The following is an 18487-nucleotide window of genomic DNA, read 5'->3' as shown; positions in this document are numbered from 1 at the left end:
CAATTAAAAATAAAATATCGATAATATGCTCGAAAAAACAAAAATAGCAAAACTATTTTTATCCCGTTTTCACGTAACTCCTGAAAATCTAAAACCGTCAGGAAAAATGTAGCCCGTTTTCATCCCTACCCCCATGTCGCGTCACCGAGACAAATTCCCAAACCGGCATCGCATTCACATCCAACCGTTCGATTCCTTCCTCCTCCTCCTCCCTTGCTTTTCGCTTTTCCGACGGCTGTTACTAGTTGAGTTGGCGTTGGGCAAGCCTCGGTCTCGACGGCTCGTCACCGGGAGGGACGGAGCCATGGGCGCCGCCGCTCGTCGCCGTCCGCTGTGACTGTACGACCGCGATGAGCCCGGCGGTTCGGGTGGGGGAGGACCCGCCCGGTCCGGGCGCCGAGGAGGAGGCTGTGGTGGTCGCGTGGCGAGAGCTGCGTGGCCAGGCCGTGGCGCTCGCGGCTGCCGCCGAGGAGCGGGCCGCCCTGGCCCGCCGCCTTGAGGCCGCGCTCGAGGTGCGTGCGTGCCCCCGCGCGCTTTGTCGTGGCTGAGCCAATCGCCCCCTTCGGCACGGCATGGTTTGATTTTTGATGTGCTGTGGCGCCCTTGCAGGCGAGGAGGGAGACGCTGCGGCAGGGCGCGGCGCTGGACGAGCTGAGGCGGGGACTGGAGCTCCAGCGGGTGCGCGCGGAGGAGGCCGTCGTCGGTAGGAGGCGGGCGCTCGAGGGCATGGAGCGGCGGAAGGAACGTCTGCAGGAGAATATCGAGCGGGTGCTGCCGCTGTCCAGGGCACTCGCCGCCACGCACCAGCGAGTGCAGGTAATCAAAGCAATCTGTCTGCGACTCCGTGCCGGTGCGAAGTGCTGCGAGATTGGATTGGGACTAGCTGCATTTTACCCAAGGGAGTGTGTGCTAATTGCAGGAAGCGAAGGAGGTGTTATCTGGAGACAAGGCCAGGCTTGAGGAACTGCAGAGGCTGCTTCGGATGAGGCAGCAGTGCATGGTTGGCCAGGTTGCTGCCTTGTACCCTGTGAGGGTCTTCCATGATCTACCACGACACACAGAAAACCTTCATGCCGATACGAATGGTGAGAATCCATTACTCTTATGTCTCTCTTGAAGAACAATGGTTAATATGATATTTATCATTTTTAATGTGTATGCCCCTTTTTGAAGAAAATCATTGCTATGAAATATTTCCATTGTCCTCAACACATGATAAGTGAGATTTGCCTGGTTTGGTCAGTAGCTCCTGACACTAAGATAGTTTCTGATCGATATTTTCTTGTTCTGACGGTATGACAGCATTTAAATTTTTAGTCCATGACATGATGTTTAATCTGCCCCATCTCTGTGATTTATTTCTATGCTTTAACCTTCATGGTACCCATGCCTTTGTTGGGACTCTAGTTCAATCTCTACTATATAAAACACAAGTTTGTTCTCGCACCACCTCTTCTCCTACTATCCTCCGATCTAATAAAAAACCCATAAAATTTGAATAATTTATCTACTTTTGCCATCCACCCTCGTCCTCCAGTCTCCCCGTCTCGTTACCGGTTACGGATATGAGACCGGTTTTACTAATGAAAATAAATAAAAAAATTAATAGGGAAATTAGTGGATAATTTCCTCCTCTTTTTTTGAGTCCCATCTGAAATCAAACTACGGCATTGCTCCCAACGTATTAGATCGGCGGTACTCACATGGCACGTTCATATCTCCATACTTTGAGTTTATGCTTGATATTAGCGTTTGTGTTTTCGTTGCAACGTACAGACACTTAGCTAGTGTCTAATAATATGCTAGTCTAGTTGGAGAGATCGCTCTCTGCACTCTGCAGGTAGTTAGAACTGAATGGGTGCGGTAGCCACTGCTTAAAAGCACTCAGAAATTTGAAATTTCCATCTCGGTCTTGACACACGCTGTTTAATCATATGTATGATACACATTGTCTTTATTGGATAAATTAATTAAAAAATTGATCCCTGAATCACCTTGTGAAACTATTTATGATGAGATGACAGAACACTTTCAGGAGAGCAAGGAACACTTTTAGAAGAAAATACAGCATTTCCAAGAGAGAATGGAACACATTTACTTGGTGTTATCAGATCTTCACGAGTACGTGCTTTGACACTTTTTGGGTGGCAATTTGTGAAGCATAAAACAAAGTGTAAGAGTTACAGGGACAAGGACCTTCAGAGGTCCGCGGCAGTTCTGGGATATGTGGCACATGTGAGTTTGCCTACCTGTTCTTTTTACCATTAACATACATTAATGCAATTTTCTCAATGTAACATATATAGCCCAACCTAGCTAAGGTTATTGCAATGCCCAAAGGAGAAACATACGAAATACAATTTTTGACGATTAACATTGCAAATATGGCTTAGGATACATATTATGTTATAGCATGTTAGTTGTAGAAAAGATCAATTCAAGAGCATTGAGTTTTCATTTATTAGTTTGGAATGATACAACAATAAGCAATGTGGTTCTTTCAAAATTCGTGGTTATTACAAATTACATTATTAAACATATCTATAAAGCATAAATAATGATAGTAGTGCAAATTCTTCTGCATACATGCACCTACTGGTTTGGTACTTGATGCAATCACAAATATTAGAATTACTAATTGCTTATCCTGTTAATTTGTTGTAGGCAGTCTTGCTCATAGCCTCCTATCTTGATGTCCCCCTCCGATATCCTTTGCGCTTTGGAGGATCACGATCTTATGTGAGCGATTGTTTGCCTTCAGCTGAAACAGCATCAGTTGCTTCAGTAGGTCACCCAAGTATCAACAACACCGACTCAAAACTAACAGAATACCCCCTTTTCCTGGAATGTCAAGAAGATGACTCCACTAAGGCATCCTATGCTATTTATTTGTTGCACAAGGTGTGCATTTCCCACTTAATCTAGTATTCTAGCTGCTTTTTTATTCATTACAAATATGTTCATTTTTGTGATGGATATTTAGGATACGGAACAACTTTTGAACTACATTGGAGAAGAGAGCTCTGGAAGGCACATATTTGGTAATCTGAGAGAGCTTATTAGGATCACACAGTCGGATGAGTATTTGTACAGATGATCAACTCCACCTTGTGGTGTTGGCGTGCTTATGCTGTAGAGAGGTTCCATACAGATGTAAGTAGGTGTTTTTTTCCTATTCTTTTGTGTGGTTCTTGCCTTCTTTCGCTGCGCCAGGTTTTTGTATGCGCCGGAAGAAAGGTGCGCATTAGGTTTTGCTAGATGAAATGGTATTTACATGTATGGCTTTGCGCCTTTACATGATTCTCAGCCTCTACATGTACGCTTCAGGTTTCTCCTATGTATCATCCTGTGAGGCAAACAAAATCTTAACATCTTATGAGTTAATGCCAAAATTACATCCTCTGACCATGATGCTGCCCTGAGTGCCCTCTCACTGGATTATGAATTCAAAAACTGTGGTTTCAGCACGGTTATCACAAGCCCAATGTTCTAAAAACGAAACCTCATTGCAGGTCCAACTTGATCATGACGAAAATCCATTCCCAAGTGCAATGGCTTTTCCAGTCTGGCGTGCTTGAGTGAGAGAGAAACTACCACTAATCTGCTGCTGTTATGTGGCGCGAACAGCCGAGAAACACATCAGAGAGTCTTCACGGCAAACAGAATTTTTGTGGTTAGCTGGAGAAAGACACAGCTTTTATGCACCTAAAGCCGATCTGAGCTGTTGCCATCAGCGCTAGGCGCCTGGACGGTGAGCCGGTGGCCAAAGACGAGGGCCCGGGAAAGGAAGCTTTTCGGCACCGGCCACGATCCATCCGGACGAAAAGCCACATCAAACAAAGCACACCAGATGATCAGATCGGCGGATCCCAACCCCACCCACCGGCCACCGCCACGCTTCGTTCCAAGATCAAACACGCTCCAGCTCCACCCACCCCTGCTGCCGCTGCCCCACGGCCGGCGTGGACGTGGCCCGGAGGCTGGCAGGCCGGGCCCGCCGTCCCTCACCTTCTCCCGCTACCGTGCTCCGTGTTGCTACCCTCCTGATCTCGTCTCGTGCTGTGTTTTGCTGCTCCATTCCTCCTCTCGGCTCGGCCACCGACTGCCATTGCCACCCCACTGCGCTGGAGGCGAGCCGGCGGAGTGCGGCGGCCAAAGCTCGGCTGCCTGAAGGTACGATCTCTATGCTATCTGACTGCATCTGTAGTACCGTAGGCGGTGGCAGTGAACTGATGATCTGCGGTATCTTTATCTGAAAGTTGGGGTTCGCACTGGTTGTTGGGCACCGTTGGTGTTCCCATAATCAAGAGGAATCACGTTGATTGTATTCTTGGGCGTGCTCTGGCATCTATGGTCCAGTTCAATATTTTTCTTGCGGATTCCTTTATGCGATTTTACTTGGGAATGTTATGTGATTGGGTACATCTGAGCTTATTTTACTTGTGCTTTTCTTGCAAATCTGCTTCTCGTTCTGTTTTTTTAAAGGGACTGTCTAGCTGTCTGTTGATACAAAATCTGTCAAATTTTTAGTCAATAGAAAGCTGTAATGTGACAAAAGAAAAATCTAACAGATATTTAAAAAAAAATCTGTCAGATTTCTTAAACAGGCTGACTATTAGTATAACAAGTTAAAAAGCCCAAAATCCAATAGCAGCGAGATTAGAAACTTCATCATCACAAGTATAGCAGACATACTCAAACAAGAAGCTAACAAACATAGCTTACAGTCCACCCACTCTACTTCAATTTCTCATAGCAACTGTACAACCGGTTCCACCATTAGAGCCCAAAATATAACAAACACATAGTCCCAATACAAAGAAGATCCAAACATGATAATCACAAAATTATGATTGCATGGTGAGCAAGATCAAACAATCACATTGAAGGAAAAACAAATATACAAACAAATAAGGAACATGTATGCAAACTCACATTCAACGGTGTAATCGGTAGATCCAAACATGGTAGTCACAAAAGAAAGATCACCAACATCAAACAAAAAAGATTGGTACCAACAGTGAAGCAGATCGGATTTAAAAAAAAAAGAAACAAAAGTATGATTTCTGCAAGCACGGTGGTGGAACAAATCACAACATATCAACATGTTAATTAAAAAATATAGTTCTTAGTTGCACTTATGTTTGCAATGTTGTCACTGAACAACAAATCATTGACAATTTGAATTCGAATATTCTTAATGTCATCTTGAGATAACTCATCCACCAACTTAGCACCGGACATTCCACAGTTCCATGTAGTTGATTAAAAAACACCGTAAACTTAGCACCGGACATTCCACAGTTCCATGTAGTTGATTAAAAAACACCGTAAACTTAGCACCGGACATTCCACAGTTCCATGTAGTTGATTAAAAAACACCGTAAACTTAGCACCGGACATTCCACAGTCCCATGTAGTTGATTAAAAAACACCGTAATCAACACTACATAAACAAAATCATGAGAATAAAGAGATGATAGCAACATAGTTTTCTTTTATATGGATAATCAATCTTGAACTTACGAAAAATCAACACAGATAAGGCCATCCCATGCATGCCTGAAATGCGACACCTATATTTATAGTTTATAAATTTATGAGACAAACGAACAAATGTAGCTATAAAAGAGAGAAATATATAGAGAAACATAACTAAAGAGAAATAAATAAGTTAGAGACAATGAGAGGAATAGAGAGATTAATATAGAAAGAGAGAGGGATAGAAATATATAGAGACAAAGGTAGAAAAAAAATAGTCAGGGCGATATAGAGATAGAGAGATATACATAGATACAGATAGAGAAATAAATAGAGAGAGTGGGTAGAAAGAAAGAGTGAATGAGAGAGAGTGAGTGACACGAAAAGAGAGATAGAGAATAAGAGAGAAAGAGATAGAGAGAGTATAATAGAGAGAGATACGTACAAAGAAAGAGAGAAAGATATAGAGAGAGAGACATATGCACACAAAGAGAGGGAGAGAGATACACACAGAAAGAGAGAGAAGGGGAGAGGTATATGTAAAGAGGTACACATAAATAGAGAGTTAGAGACATAGGTAGAGAGAGGTAGATACAAAGAGAGAGGGACAGAAGAAGAGAGATATATAGAGAGAGAAAAAGAGAGATACAATGAGACAGATAGAGATAAAAAGAGAAACAGACAGAAAGAGAAACAAAGAAGGCACTAAGAGAGAAATATAAATAGATATGAAAATATAAACAGATATGTAAAAATACATAGAGAAACAGATAGAGAAAGGTAAATACATAGAGAAACACACAGAGAGATAGAAACAGATATAACGAAGAAATAGAGAGATAGAATGATAAACAGAAAAAGAAACATGTAGAGAAACAGAAACACATAGAGAGAAGAGAGAGAAACAGGGAGAGATAAAAATAGAAAAAAAACATATAGAGAGAAGAAATAGATAGAGAGACGGATAACAACTAGTTGGCACATGATATTGGTCAGCAAAAAACAAAATTCTACTACTGATTGCACTTGCTTGTTTATTACTTGTGAAAAGGTCCGACTAATAGCATGAACATTTGTCCATCGGTAGATATTTGCAGATCATATTGTAGCAATATATATACTCATAAATAATAGCTTAACATTATTGGCTTACTCATGATCATGCATGTATATGCTCACAAGAATACATTACCAGCAGAGTGTAAAGATAAAGAGAAGAGAGAGGGGTGCACAAATCGATGAACTCAATTTTTAAACAGCGTCGGTCTCAAGACTAGTCCAAAAGGGTTACAGGCGCATGGGCTGTGGGCGCAGATCCGTGCCCGAATAGCACAAGTATTAAAGCAGTAAACACAATCAAGCACATAACAAATAATAAAGCAGATCGGATGGTGGTAAATTCGATAGATGTTGTGTGCCAAAATCTGGCGACAGACAAATAGCAAAAGCCATATATTAAAAACTAAGAAAACCAGTACAAATAGAAAGAAGGAAACAAAATTAAAATTACACCGAGTTATCCAATAGAGGCTAGCCGGATAATCATTTGCTGTTTCTATTCTCGCTCTGTTTTTCTTCTTCGTATTCGAACTCTTTTGTAAAACTGCTACTTTACTTGTGGCTTCGCTAATGGAAGTCGGGGGCTCTCCCCATATCTTAAAAAAATCTGAGCTACTACGCTGTTCCGTTTCCGTTGCTGTCTGAACTAAGCTTCGGTATAACCTGGTGTTATCTAGGCATCATGAATGTTACAGAGTGAATATTTCATTTATTGTTTACTTCATTTCTTGGTTAGCCTGTCAAATTCACTGAGCTAATGTTGCTTGCGTGTTTTCCTCTGCTAGATTTGTGTAGGCAATCGAGAGAGAGGGCAGGCCATGGGTGTTGAGGCAAATCAAGATGCTTTATGTAGCATCAAGAAAATTCTGAGGTGTTCTGTCAGAACAAGCTGCAGATGTGCTTCTGAACACAGGGCTTTGTTCAGTCTAGTCCTGCTGCTCTACCTGCTATACAAGTCATCACAGGGCTTCTTTACTTTCCTTCTTTCCTCTTCTCCTGTGATTATATGCACCACCCTTCTCCTTGGTGTACTGCTGAGCTATGGGAGCACACACCTTCCGGAGATCGACGAAGACAGGAAGGCTCCTGCAGATATTTCAGCACCCAAGTTTGGGTGTTCTTCCAGAAATGTTCGTCTGAAAGCATATAAGGGATCTTCAGTGCCTGCAGTGAAGGAGAGTATAATCAAGGAGGCAAGTTTTGGCAGAAGAGACAGTAACGAGCGCATTGATCTGGATGAGAGTGTTCCTTTTCTGAAAGTTGGTTATCAAGGAGATGAGAGATTTGATGCTGCAGGTGGTAGACTTGAGAAAATGCTCACTTGTGTTCCTTTCTTGAAGACACTGCAGCAGGTGGTTGGTATCGAGGAATACATGAAGGCCCATGCGGAAAAAGAGTCCAAAGATGCATTTTCTAGCAAGGACAAGGGCGATGAGTACGCCAATTTGTTCGAGGAGGTTCATCAGAGTAGAGTTGATGAGAAAGAAACAACCTTTGGTCTACACTCTTCAAGTGTGAATGTTAGGGAAGATATTGGAATGGTAGCAAAGCCGAATCATCAAGGGAGAGTATTTACAGATTCACAAAGTGGTGAGGTGGCAGATGTTTCAGAACATAAGGCTGTTGATGGAGCAACAGGTAAATGCAGATGGGGCCGTGCTTTTTCTGTGCGTCAGAGGAAGAAGCTTGCTGATATAAAGATTGAGGCTAGTAATTCTGTTGTGGACAATCAATTAGATTATTCTCTATGTTCACCATTCACTAGAGTTGGCAGCCATGATTGCTCATCAGGCTTTGACCCTGATAATGCAGAGAGATGGTCTCCTGATGTTTCTATGACCGACACAGCTCCGGTGCTCGATGAGACCGCCCCTCTTTTGGGTGCTGATTTCTCTTGTCCTGATCACGTTAATAATGGTGATTCAGATAAGCATTCCAGCATCTCCTCTAAGAATTCTCAAGCTGAGAGTGATAGTAATGATGTGGCTAGCAACAGCAAGGCCAAAGATGATGCCGAGGAGAAGGATGCTGGAAACGAGCCTGCATTTCTGTGGACAGCTGATGACGAGAAGAATGCCATGGATCTTGGGTACTCCGAGATGGAAAGAAACCGTAGGTTGGAGATATTGATGGCCAAGAGAAAATCAAGGAAGCACATAAGATTTGAGCTTGACGGAAGTGACGTTGGCGGTATCGCTGATGATTTATCATCTTTCCGTCCACAAGTCATATACTCATATGCACAAAGTCCATCACATTGTTGTGTGTAATTGCATAAAAAAGATCAGTTGCTAGAAGGTTGAATACTTGCACAATATCATATACTCGTATGCACAAAGTCCAGCACTTGACTGTGTTTGTTTGTATGATTTTTTCCCCAGTTTTCTGAATCTCTCATGCGATCTGGACCTGCAATGCCCGCAGTTTTCCAGTGACCAGTTCAGCTTGGAACTTGGAAATTCTTGTCTCGTAGGAAGATTCGTTTCCCAAGTTGGAAGCATAGCATGATGCCAACGAAAAGGCTAGCATTTCAGTAGCTTCTGCAATACATATCAGCCACTGCACACACTTGCTTTCAGATGACAAAAACTTTCCCTGTTCGTGTCACGCGATTCAAGGAGAAACAGTGCTGCATAATTGCCAAAATGACCCAATCATGTCCTAGGCTCGTAGCAGACAGGTTGCTTTTGTTTCGTTAGGAAAAAAAAAGGACAGGTTGCTTGTGCAGCTCCCGAGAAATTCATGCACGGCTGCCTGATTGACTGCCCCATTTCGTGACCAGATTCCTGTGAACTTTCTTATAGACATATCTCACGTCAAAGCTTGTCACGGTGCATGAGAGTCGACTCATCATCATCATCATCCATGACATGAGCTCCCAAAGAAACCTTTGATTATTCTACAAGCAACTGCCAGTGACTAATTGGAAGATCACGGGGAAACAGAGACGCCTGCCTAAACCGGTCTCAGAGATCAGTAAGATGGTAGCGTCAGCTGTGAGATCGAGCTCACCAAATAGCGTTTAAAGTTGAGTGCATCCGTGATCCGTTCAAGTGGCATAAGGTAGGCCCTGTTTATTTTTATTGTGAAAATTAGATTATAATCACAATTTAAAAATTGAAATAAACAGTTGGATTATGATTACAATTCAAAAACTGAAACAAACAGCTGGTTGTAAAAGCTGGATTGTTACAACCTAACACCCAGATTGTAATAATTCAGTAATCTGTCTTCCATCAGATTATAACAATCTACAATCCAACTTTTACACCAGATTGTAACAATTCAACAATCCACTTTTCACCAGATCGTAACAATCTATAATCCAACTTTTATGATTTAAATTTTACAATCCAACTTATTACAATCTACAAGTTATTTTTCATAATCTTCAGTTGAAATAAATAGACCTGTAGCCGAGCCAAAAAATTACCATTGGGATGAGACCATTGGCCATTCATATTGGAACGGTCGACTAGACTCGGTTCCTGTCCAAGCGGCGGTGTTCTCGAAAAAGAATTCAATAGATTGGAAAATGGATTGGATACGGCCGGTAAAAAATCACCCTCTTTACTAATCAGGGTGTGTCTGATAGAGAGGGATTAGACCCGATCGCTCGGATTCGCAGGGAAATTAGTTCGTTTTCGCTTTCATCCGATAGGGTCGAGTCAAATCCCCACTCAATCACACGAGTCTCTCTCTCAAAAAAAGAAAAAAAAAGGTTTGCATCATGAGCAAACGAGCCTTTTGATTAAAAAAAAGAGTGATGCTATATTTTGATCAGACGACGTCCTCATTCATTCGATCTTTAACCTCCTATTTTATCTTTTGTCCAAAGTCATTTCGTCCTGCTCTATCCATTGTTGCTATCTGTCATTGCACTAACCCAGTTTTGTCAAGCATCTCCACTCACCTCCGTCCTGACACCGCCCACCGGTTATCCCCTGTCACCTTACCGCTGTCACCTTACCGCTCTGCCCATGCACCAACCTCCCCCATTAGACTGATCTCCCTCCCTAGGAGCTCTCTCTAAACCTGCAGTAGACAAATCAATCCGTTAGCAAACCACTGCAAACCCTGCAGCCCTAATCTTGACGGCCGTCGCGTTCGTACATGTTCACACGATCGTTTAAGGAGCTCGTTTTTAGACGTCTGAAATTCAGAGGCATAGAAAAATAAAGTATCTCACCAATGACCAGTTGGTAGGAATTACTGCACAGGGATTACATAAGACCTTGATCTGCAGGGCCTCGCTGCTGGATCGGTCGATCACAATCACTCATCGGTACTGAGCACTGAGGACACGTGAACCGTCGGATCTGCATTGCGCAGTTGGCTCAAGGCATTTTTTTAATGACACATGCTGTAACTAAGATATTGTGTCCAAGAAAACATACACATGGGTACAACCGTAGAAGTAGAACAGAGAAGGCATCCCGTGCCAGCAGCAGCTGTCAGGGACGTGTACTTGGATGTTTCATGTGAACCATGCTATTTTATCCTGTTGTGATATGTCAAAAGTCACTTGGAAGGAACCCATATATATAGATCCAAATGTAAAAACTAATTGTTTCACTAAAAAGGTCAAAATGTGGTAATTCTATCAAAAGGTCAAAATGCAAAAGTTAATTGTTCCAAGCTAGCTTTTTTACAATTACTTGAAGATATTTCTTGCTGACCAGCCAGTTTGATAAAATATTGTTCTAGGAGAGTAGGAGTGAGTTCTATTACTGCAAGAGCAAAGGCACAGCTACCCCGAATTTTTTTTAACAATAATAATATTATTTTATTAGAAAATTATTATAATAATAGTAAAATTCATAAAATTATAAGAATAAATATATGTTAGTATGCGAAGTTCTGACTAGGGACCTGTCAACACTCCACATCTGCACTCCATATGCCAACATCTCAAGTGGCAGTGGGTCCGAGAGCCTATCGACACTCCGTGTGCCGATAAATTCTATATCTCGCAGATGATTTTAATATATATATATATATATATATATATATATATAGGACAAGTATAATATGTAGCTAGCTATAATATAGGTTATTCTGTAGCCAGGGTACGTGAGGCGTTCCGCGCCATTGTCCATGGCGCGAACCCAGGAATGGCGCGCCCCGGGCTCGGGACCCAGGAATGGCGCGCCCCGGGCTCGGTACTGGAGGTGATGCCAGGGGTCCGCGTCATGGACAATGGCGTAGGTGTTGTCCGTGTTCGCGCTACAATATCCGCGCCATTGTCCATGGCGCGGACCCCAAAGGCTCGGTACTTGAGGTGAAGCCAGGGGTCCGCGCCATGGACAATGGCGCTGGTGTTGTCCGTGTTCGCGCTACAATATCCGCGCCATTGTCCATGGTGCGAACCCCAAAGGCTCGGTACTGGAGGTGATGCCAGGGGTCCGCGCCATGGACAATGGCGCGGGTGTTGGCCGTGTTCGTGTTACAATATCCGCGCCATTGTTCATGGCGCGGACCCATGGACAATGGCGCGGGTGTTGGCCGTGTTCGCGCTACAATATCCGCGCCATTGTCCATGGCGCGGACCCCATGGGGTCCGCGCCATGGACAATGGCGCGGGTGTTGGCCGTGTTCGCGCTACAATATCAGCGCCATTATCCATGACGCGGACTCACTGGAGATCAAAATAGGAAAAAAAACTCACAATTTGAGCAAATGGGTTGGGTCGGGTCATTCGGGTTGGGTCGGATGTGTGAGTTGAGTCCGGCCATAGAATAAGATATTCTATAGCTAGTTATATATAAATACATCTATATAGGTTATGTAGCTAGCTATAATATAGGTTATTCTGTAGCCAGGGTACGTGAGGCGTTCCGCGCCATTGTCCATGGCGCGAACCCAGGAATGGCGCGCCCCGGGCTCGGTACTGGAGGTGATGCCAGGGGTCCGCGCCATGGACAATGGCCCAGGTGTTGTCCGTGTTCGTGCTACAATATCCGCGCCATTGTCCATAGCGCGGACCCCAAAGGCTCGGTACTGGAGGTGAAGCCAGGGGTCCGCGCCATGGACAATGGCGCTGGTGTTGTCCGTGTTCGCGCTACAATATTCGCGCCATTGTCCATGGCGCGAACCCCAAAGGCTCGGTACTGTAGGTGATGCCAGGGGTCCGCGCTATGGACAATGGCGCGGGTGTTGGCCGTATTCGTGTTACAATATCCGCGCCATTGTTCATGGCGCGGACCCATGGACAATGGCGCGGGTGTTGGCCGTGTTCGCGCTACAATACCAGCGCCATTGTCCATGACGCGGACTCACTGGAGATCAAAATAGGAAAAAAACTCACAATTTGAGCAAATGGGTTGGGTCGGGTCATTCGGGTTGGGTCGGATGTGTGAGTTGAGTCCGACCATAGAATAAGATATTTTATAGCTAGTTATATATAAATACATCTATATATATATATATATATTTATATATATATATAACTTTTTCATATAAACTTAGATGAAGATGATTTTTATATAAAAATTATAGTTATTAACGAGATCATGCCGACAGGCCTTCGAACTCACTACTATGTGAGATATTGACACGTGGAGTCTGGCAGGTCCATAGTCAGTATTTTTATGTCGACAAGTTTCTATTATTGTAATTTTGCAAATTTAACTATTATTTTTGTATTTTTTAATAAAATAATATTATTTAAAAAACTCCAGCTACCCTGCCATCAACCAAGGATGTGGGGCCAGGATATCATCCACATGATGCAGAAATATCTTCTGACCCATCACCCAACAAATCCTGCCATCCTGCAGGGGTGCAGGCCCCTATGTACCAGTCCTGCTACAGGCCCTATACCAGCCCCTGGCACCATGTTCAAACTGAATCCGATCTCATCTCACTTTACCAAACAAGGCACCAAACTTCAATGCAAGTTCGCAACAGCCAAAGCTTCAGCCACCGGCAGGCTCAGCTTCAGGTTATCCCTAGCAACTATCTTAAATTTTCATCCTTTAAAATATTATTACAGCATTCCTTATTTTTTCATCTTCAGCAGCTACCCTATTTTCTACCTTCTACTTCTCTTTTTCTCTCTCCGGATCCGCTGTTAACCTCTGTAAATAGTACTGCTACAGTAACAGACATTGTTTTCTCCCCCGACAGTCTCTTTTAGCACTGTTGCTACGGTACTACTACAGTGTTACGGGTGCTACAGTAAATCCGCAGATTTGCTGCTCCATTTCTCTATCGTAGTACTGTATCGATACTGTAGCACCGGCCCCCCGCAAAAGTACTGTAGCAACCGGATCTTAAAAATACCGATTCTGCTGGAGATGGTCTCAGCCCTTCCGCTGCTGATCTCTCCATGGCCAGAAACTTGCAGGCACCAAACCAGGAACACATGCCATGGATGAGATGAGCCGAGCTGCAAAGAGAAGGCCAGGTCACACACACCCTGACACAATTGGTTTCGAAAACACACACACGCGCTGACAAAATGGTTTGCCTGCGCACAAGCGTGCCGGCATCGCCAGCCCCACGAGCTCTCTAAAATTTTGCAGCATAGATCCAGTCGATTAGGACGCGTAACAGCCGAATTGTTCATCGCTGGATGCCTGGACATGTAGCTGTTCATCTTTTGGGTAGGCAGAGACGGCGACCGGTGGTCGGCGCACAAGAGGATAAGAAAGGCTCCGCCCGGCGGCCAACTTCCATCGATCAGACCATGCGGTTCTTGGCAGATTCCGCATTGCTCTGCTAGGTCGCCGAGGGAAACCCCGTGTGCTGCCTCGTGATTTTGCAGCTTGCACCAGTTTGCTTCGCGTTAGCATCAGAGGGCAGCTCCTTAAAGAAGATCAGACATCAGAGTACAGTAGTTTAGACTTCAGCTCGGTGGATTGCATGCACAGTGGCAGTGCCTTTTGGTACTCCTCCATATATATATTCACGTTCTAGGTAGCTCTAAAGATTTGCTAGAGGACACGTGATTCCATGCGTTGAATTTTAAGCATCAGCTAGCTCACTCAAAAGCTTAGGCTCTAAGAGCATGTGAATAACGGTATCAGAGCCAAATGTCCGCTAATTTTAGGATCTAGCCCACGCGATTTGAAGAAAATCGATGAAAATAAGATTTGCCAATAAAATATTTTAAAGAAAAAAAACACACAGACACTCTCTGGACGACTTCAATACTCGGCTAGATCATTCAGTCAGTATTTTAGAAGAAAGGAGGATGACACCACTGTGCTCTGTGTCCATTTGCCAGGGTGAATCTGTCACTCCTTCACTAGATCTTTTTAGAGCGTTCTTCCGGGGTAGATCTGCTGCCCCACTCGAAAGAAAATAAAAGACTTGTTAACATGCTAATGTGGCATTGACGTGCCGGCAGCTTGTGCCACGGCTTCGTTGGTTTTTGTCTAGTCCTGGTCCATGGATACTTCAGCTGAGCACGACCTGTGACTGCGAACGTGATTTTATTTTTCTCCATGTTGCTGTTGCATGAGAAGTGTTAGATGTTGCTGTTTGACAGAGCTTCTGTGTTTAATTTCCTATTAGGTTTTAAGATTATAGATTAAAATAAAGTAATTTAAGTTTTAGTTTTTAATTTAAAATAGAAATAAGATGTTTTGCTCAAATATCATTCATAATCCATAGTTCTAGCTCTATAAATTATTGAAACTCTAAAAATTCTTACAATTGAAGTTTTGCCAACTTAAAATCTGTTTGGCAGAGGCATGAAAAAATTAATAATTTTGATTAAATCATATTATTCTTATTTTACACTAAAAATAAAATTTTAAAATCATATATTTTTATCGTATAAATTTTAAATTTTATATAAATCTTAAAGCCGAAGCTATGCTAAAAAGCTACTATAAGAACAAGCCACGGGTATAAGCTGGACTACTGTTTTTGTGCTTTCGAATAAAATATTTTTAAGATATTTTAAATACTCTTTTTAATTTTAAATGTAGATCGTTTTAGATTTGTGCATAAAGATTAAGAAAGTAGATTCAATGACCTTGCTGCCCTTCATTTATTCTGTATTGGAAAAGATAACTCATTCATCTGTGAGAGTGATAAAATTTATTAAATAAAGGTAAGACGGTAACAAAAGAGAAAAACAATGCATAAAAGTTTAAGAATGACTTATATTTAGAGAATAGTTGAGAAGACTAAAATAATTTATATTTGTAATCAGAATGAGTACTTTGGAGGAGGTTAGAAAGATAACACAGAATTTAACTCCATCACAATTCTGCCGCTGACGTGGACTGGACGGCACGGAGCCGTTACTTAACACCTCCGAGACAATATTAAAGCCGCGTCGGAGGGGGTGAGAAAGAGGGAAGGGCAGCATTAGCAAGAGCCAAGAAGTGGTCCTCTGCATCTCTCTCGCTCTCTCAGAGGGGGAAAAGTCCCCAGCTTCTCGTCCCATAAACCCTAATCTCGTTGGATTCGCACCAGAATCCTCCCGAATCGAAGCCCTCAGATGTTCCATCTGCCTGCAGGAGCTGCGCGGTGCTCGGTTTGGTGAAGTTTTGCAGGTTTTTGGGCTCAGAACCGCCAGTCTTGTAGGCTGTTTCTCGGGGGCGGTTTCCCGGCTCAAGTCCCTTCCCGTGCGTCCCGGCGTTGGATCCGGCCGTGTTCCGGCGAAAGGTCAGGTTTTGCGTGGGGTCGGTCGAGCTCCGAGCTCGATTTGTCCATCTGAGTTGGGTCGCAGCCGCGGTGGCGGTGGTTAAGGTATTCCATTCTTGGATTTGCTTGCCGCGGTTCTTGATTGAAGTCCTTGTTGTTTTCTTATGGCGCTTCTGATGCATGCGGGTTTAATCAATCACTTGCTTTTTCTGTCATTTTTTTGTTGGTCGCTCCCCCTGTGTTCTTACCGCCGCTGTTCTTGTTCTGTTCAGGACACTCGGGGGCGCAAAGGTTTACCAGCTTGTTCGCAGCGTTTCCTTGCAATCTTGCGGCGTTAGGTCTTCCTGCGTGGCAGAAAAGCTTGACGTTTGAGTCGCGCAATGCATCCCAAGGCTCGAATCCACGCAGACCCGGTGGTCGAGGTCGACCAATTCGACTGCCTGCCGGATTCGCTCGTCCTGCTGATCCTGAACAAGGTCGAGGATGTGCGGTCGCTCGGCCGGTGCTCCGGCGTGTCAAAGCGGTTCTGTGGGCTTGTTTCCCTTGTCCATGACGTGTATGTCAAGATTGACCGTGTCGTGGCGGTTGATGGCGACGCTGAGGACACGCTCAACCTGTCCTCGCCGAAGCCTCGGAACATCTTCTCGCACTTTCTGAAGCTGATGCTGTTCACAATCATCAAGCCGTTCCACAACATGCGCAACCCGAATGGTACCGGGAGGTCACTGTTCCCGCAGCTCTCGCAGCACTCGCCAGCGCAGGTGCTCCGGAACTTCACGCACATCCGGAATCTTCGGATCGAGCTCCCCTCCGGGGATGTGGGTACTGAGGAGGGAGTTCTCCTGAAATGGCGGGCAGAGTACGGGAGTACACTTCAGAATTGTGTGATTCTGGGAGGTACCCGGGTGGACCGCAAGCCTGTCGGTGCAGAGCATGAGCCATCATTGGAGGACAATGGGAGCATGCCAGAGTCTTTCTATACCAATGGTGGGCTGAAACTCCGTGTCGTCTGGACAATCAGCTCTTTGATTGCGGCTTCAACGAGGCACTATCTTCTCCGGTCAATTATCAAGGACCATCCCACACTTATGAGCTTGGTACTAACAGATGCTGATGGCCAAGGCACATTGTGCATGGGGACGGGGCAGCTGAAGGAGTTTAGAGAGAACCAGTTGTCGGCCTCAGCATGTTCCAACAGGACTCAGGTCCCAGCCTGCAACATGAAGCTTAAGTATGCTCCATATCTGGAGCTGCCTGGTGGTATGGCGTTGCAAGGTGCTACATTGGTGACTATCAAGCCCTCAACCGAGGGAAGCTATGGAGGCCATACCAGCCGCAAGGAAACCGATGCATTCGTCTCCGGAGCATTCGATGGGCCATTCAAGGTTGCTGTAAAGGCGCTGATGAAGAGACGCACTTACCTTCTGGAGATGAATGGGTTCTAACTATCTTGAGTTCTTCAGGGTATCTAGCTTGTTGGTGCTAGGCATGGCCCATTTAGCCGAACTTTTCATCTGTATAATATCTGAGAAGCGCCATCTCTATTTGGTGATGAGGGTTATGCTTGTTGTTGTCTGTAATGTTAGCTCTTTGTACAGTGGTGACACTTGGTTATATGAAAATCATATCAAGTTAGTGTATCTTTCTGTTGCTCACCGGTTTGTGCCATATGTGATACTGTGATGTATCCAACTGTGAACTCTTTTCCAGTGAAGACAGCCTTGTGCGTATCTCTTGTGCCAGCATAAGAGTTGAGATATTCAGGTGTTCCATTGCACACAAGTTATTGCATCTGTCATGTTCCACTGCATGCATAAAATCAATTTATGTACATTTTGCTCCTCTTATGCGGCTTCCTTATCCACTCTAAAAGCAGTTTCGTAGGTGGAAGTTGAAAGTAGCCTTGAAAAGGGAGAGCCCGATTATGCCTGCAGCAGGTACATGACATCCATTTCGGGACTGTGAAATGAAAAGGACTAATCTGATGCTGACCAATTCATGAAGGGGAGCAACTTACACTTCATTTTGATTCCCGTGTTTCTTCGAATGTTTTTAATATTATTGTTACATAGTGATTGCGCTTACAGTTGTGAGATGCTTTCCTGGAGCTGACTTTGCTTACGGGTTATCTCTTTGGGTTGCATGGATGCCGCTTCTGCTCTTTTTATCTATCCTACTGCCTGGTAAAAGAGCATGCAATTCCAAATTAATTTATCATTGGTCAATCATCTCTAGCCTCGATGTTAATGACAAGTTTAAAGACTTCATTCCGAGAAATTAGTTTGTTAATATCATTACCTTGTGATTTGGATCATGATCTGGTTCATTAAGACACATCGATAAT

General features: G+C 43.9%; 3 protein-coding genes across 5 annotated transcripts; all 3 read left to right on the top strand.

Moving 5' to 3' along the window:
• Positions 1-166: 166 nt before the first annotated feature.
• On the top strand, positions 167-3649 carry LOC133929117 (vacuolar protein sorting 38-like). Of its 2 annotated transcripts, XR_009911558.1 has the most exons (7): positions 167-512; positions 610-816; positions 920-1085; positions 2036-2235; positions 2665-2901; positions 2984-3153; positions 3513-3649. XR_009911558.1 is itself a non-coding variant. In XM_062375734.1 (6 exons), exons 1-6 carry the CDS (start codon positions 351-353, stop codon positions 3095-3097), a joined length of 1086 nt encoding a protein of 361 aa, XP_062231718.1. In that variant the 5' UTR covers positions 167-350; the 3' UTR covers positions 3098-3408. The 2 variants fall into 2 exon arrangements, 1 of the variants encoding a protein (XP_062231718.1); XM_062375734.1 differs by lacking the exon at positions 3513-3649 and having other exon boundaries at positions 2984-3408.
• Positions 3650-4040: 391 nt separating this feature from the next.
• Positions 4041-9007, top strand: LOC133929115 (uncharacterized). Of its 2 annotated transcripts, none has more exons than XM_062375732.1 (2): positions 4041-4173; positions 7326-9007. In XM_062375732.1, exon 2 carries the CDS (start codon positions 7359-7361, stop codon positions 8808-8810), a length of 1452 nt encoding a protein of 483 aa, XP_062231716.1. In that variant the 5' UTR covers positions 4041-4173; positions 7326-7358; the 3' UTR covers positions 8811-9007. The 2 variants fall into 2 exon arrangements, with proteins under 2 accessions (XP_062231716.1, XP_062231717.1); XM_062375733.1 differs by having other exon boundaries at positions 4068-4173; positions 7336-9007.
• A 6836-nt stretch (positions 9008-15843) lies between these two features.
• Positions 15844-17785, top strand: LOC133929114 (F-box protein At4g18380-like). Its single transcript, XM_062375731.1, has 2 exons — positions 15844-16248; positions 16416-17785. Exon 2 carries the CDS (start codon positions 16524-16526, stop codon positions 17586-17588), a length of 1065 nt encoding a protein of 354 aa, XP_062231715.1. The 5' UTR covers positions 15844-16248; positions 16416-16523; the 3' UTR covers positions 17589-17785.
• Positions 17786-18487: the final 702 nt, after the last annotated feature.

This window comes from Phragmites australis, chromosome 9 (assembly GCF_958298935.1).
Source record: "Phragmites australis chromosome 9, lpPhrAust1.1, whole genome shotgun sequence".
NCBI lineage: Eukaryota > Viridiplantae > Streptophyta > Magnoliopsida > Poales > Poaceae > Phragmites > Phragmites australis.
This window is presented reverse-complemented; position numbering and strand designations above follow the sequence as displayed.

What these genes read in the sequence shown, in the direction of transcription:
- LOC133929117 (XM_062375734.1), top strand. Translation starts at nt 351, where the DNA reads ATGAGCCCGGCGGTTCGGGTGGGGGAGGACCCGCCCGGTCCGGGCGCC. An exon ending in CCTTCATGCCGATACGAATG is followed by an intron (nt 1,086 to 2,035) that starts GTGAGAATCCAT and finishes GAACACTTTCAG; the next exon opens with GAGAGCAAGGAACACTTTTA. An exon ending in TTCTGGGATATGTGGCACAT is followed by an intron (nt 2,236 to 2,664) that starts GTGAGTTTGCCT and finishes AATTTGTTGTAG; the next exon opens with GCAGTCTTGCTCATAGCCTC.
- LOC133929115 (XM_062375732.1), top strand. Translation starts at nt 7,359, where the DNA reads ATGGGTGTTGAGGCAAATCAAGATGCTTTATGTAGCATCAAGAAAATT.
- LOC133929114 (XM_062375731.1), top strand. Translation starts at nt 16,524, where the DNA reads ATGCATCCCAAGGCTCGAATCCACGCAGACCCGGTGGTCGAGGTCGAC.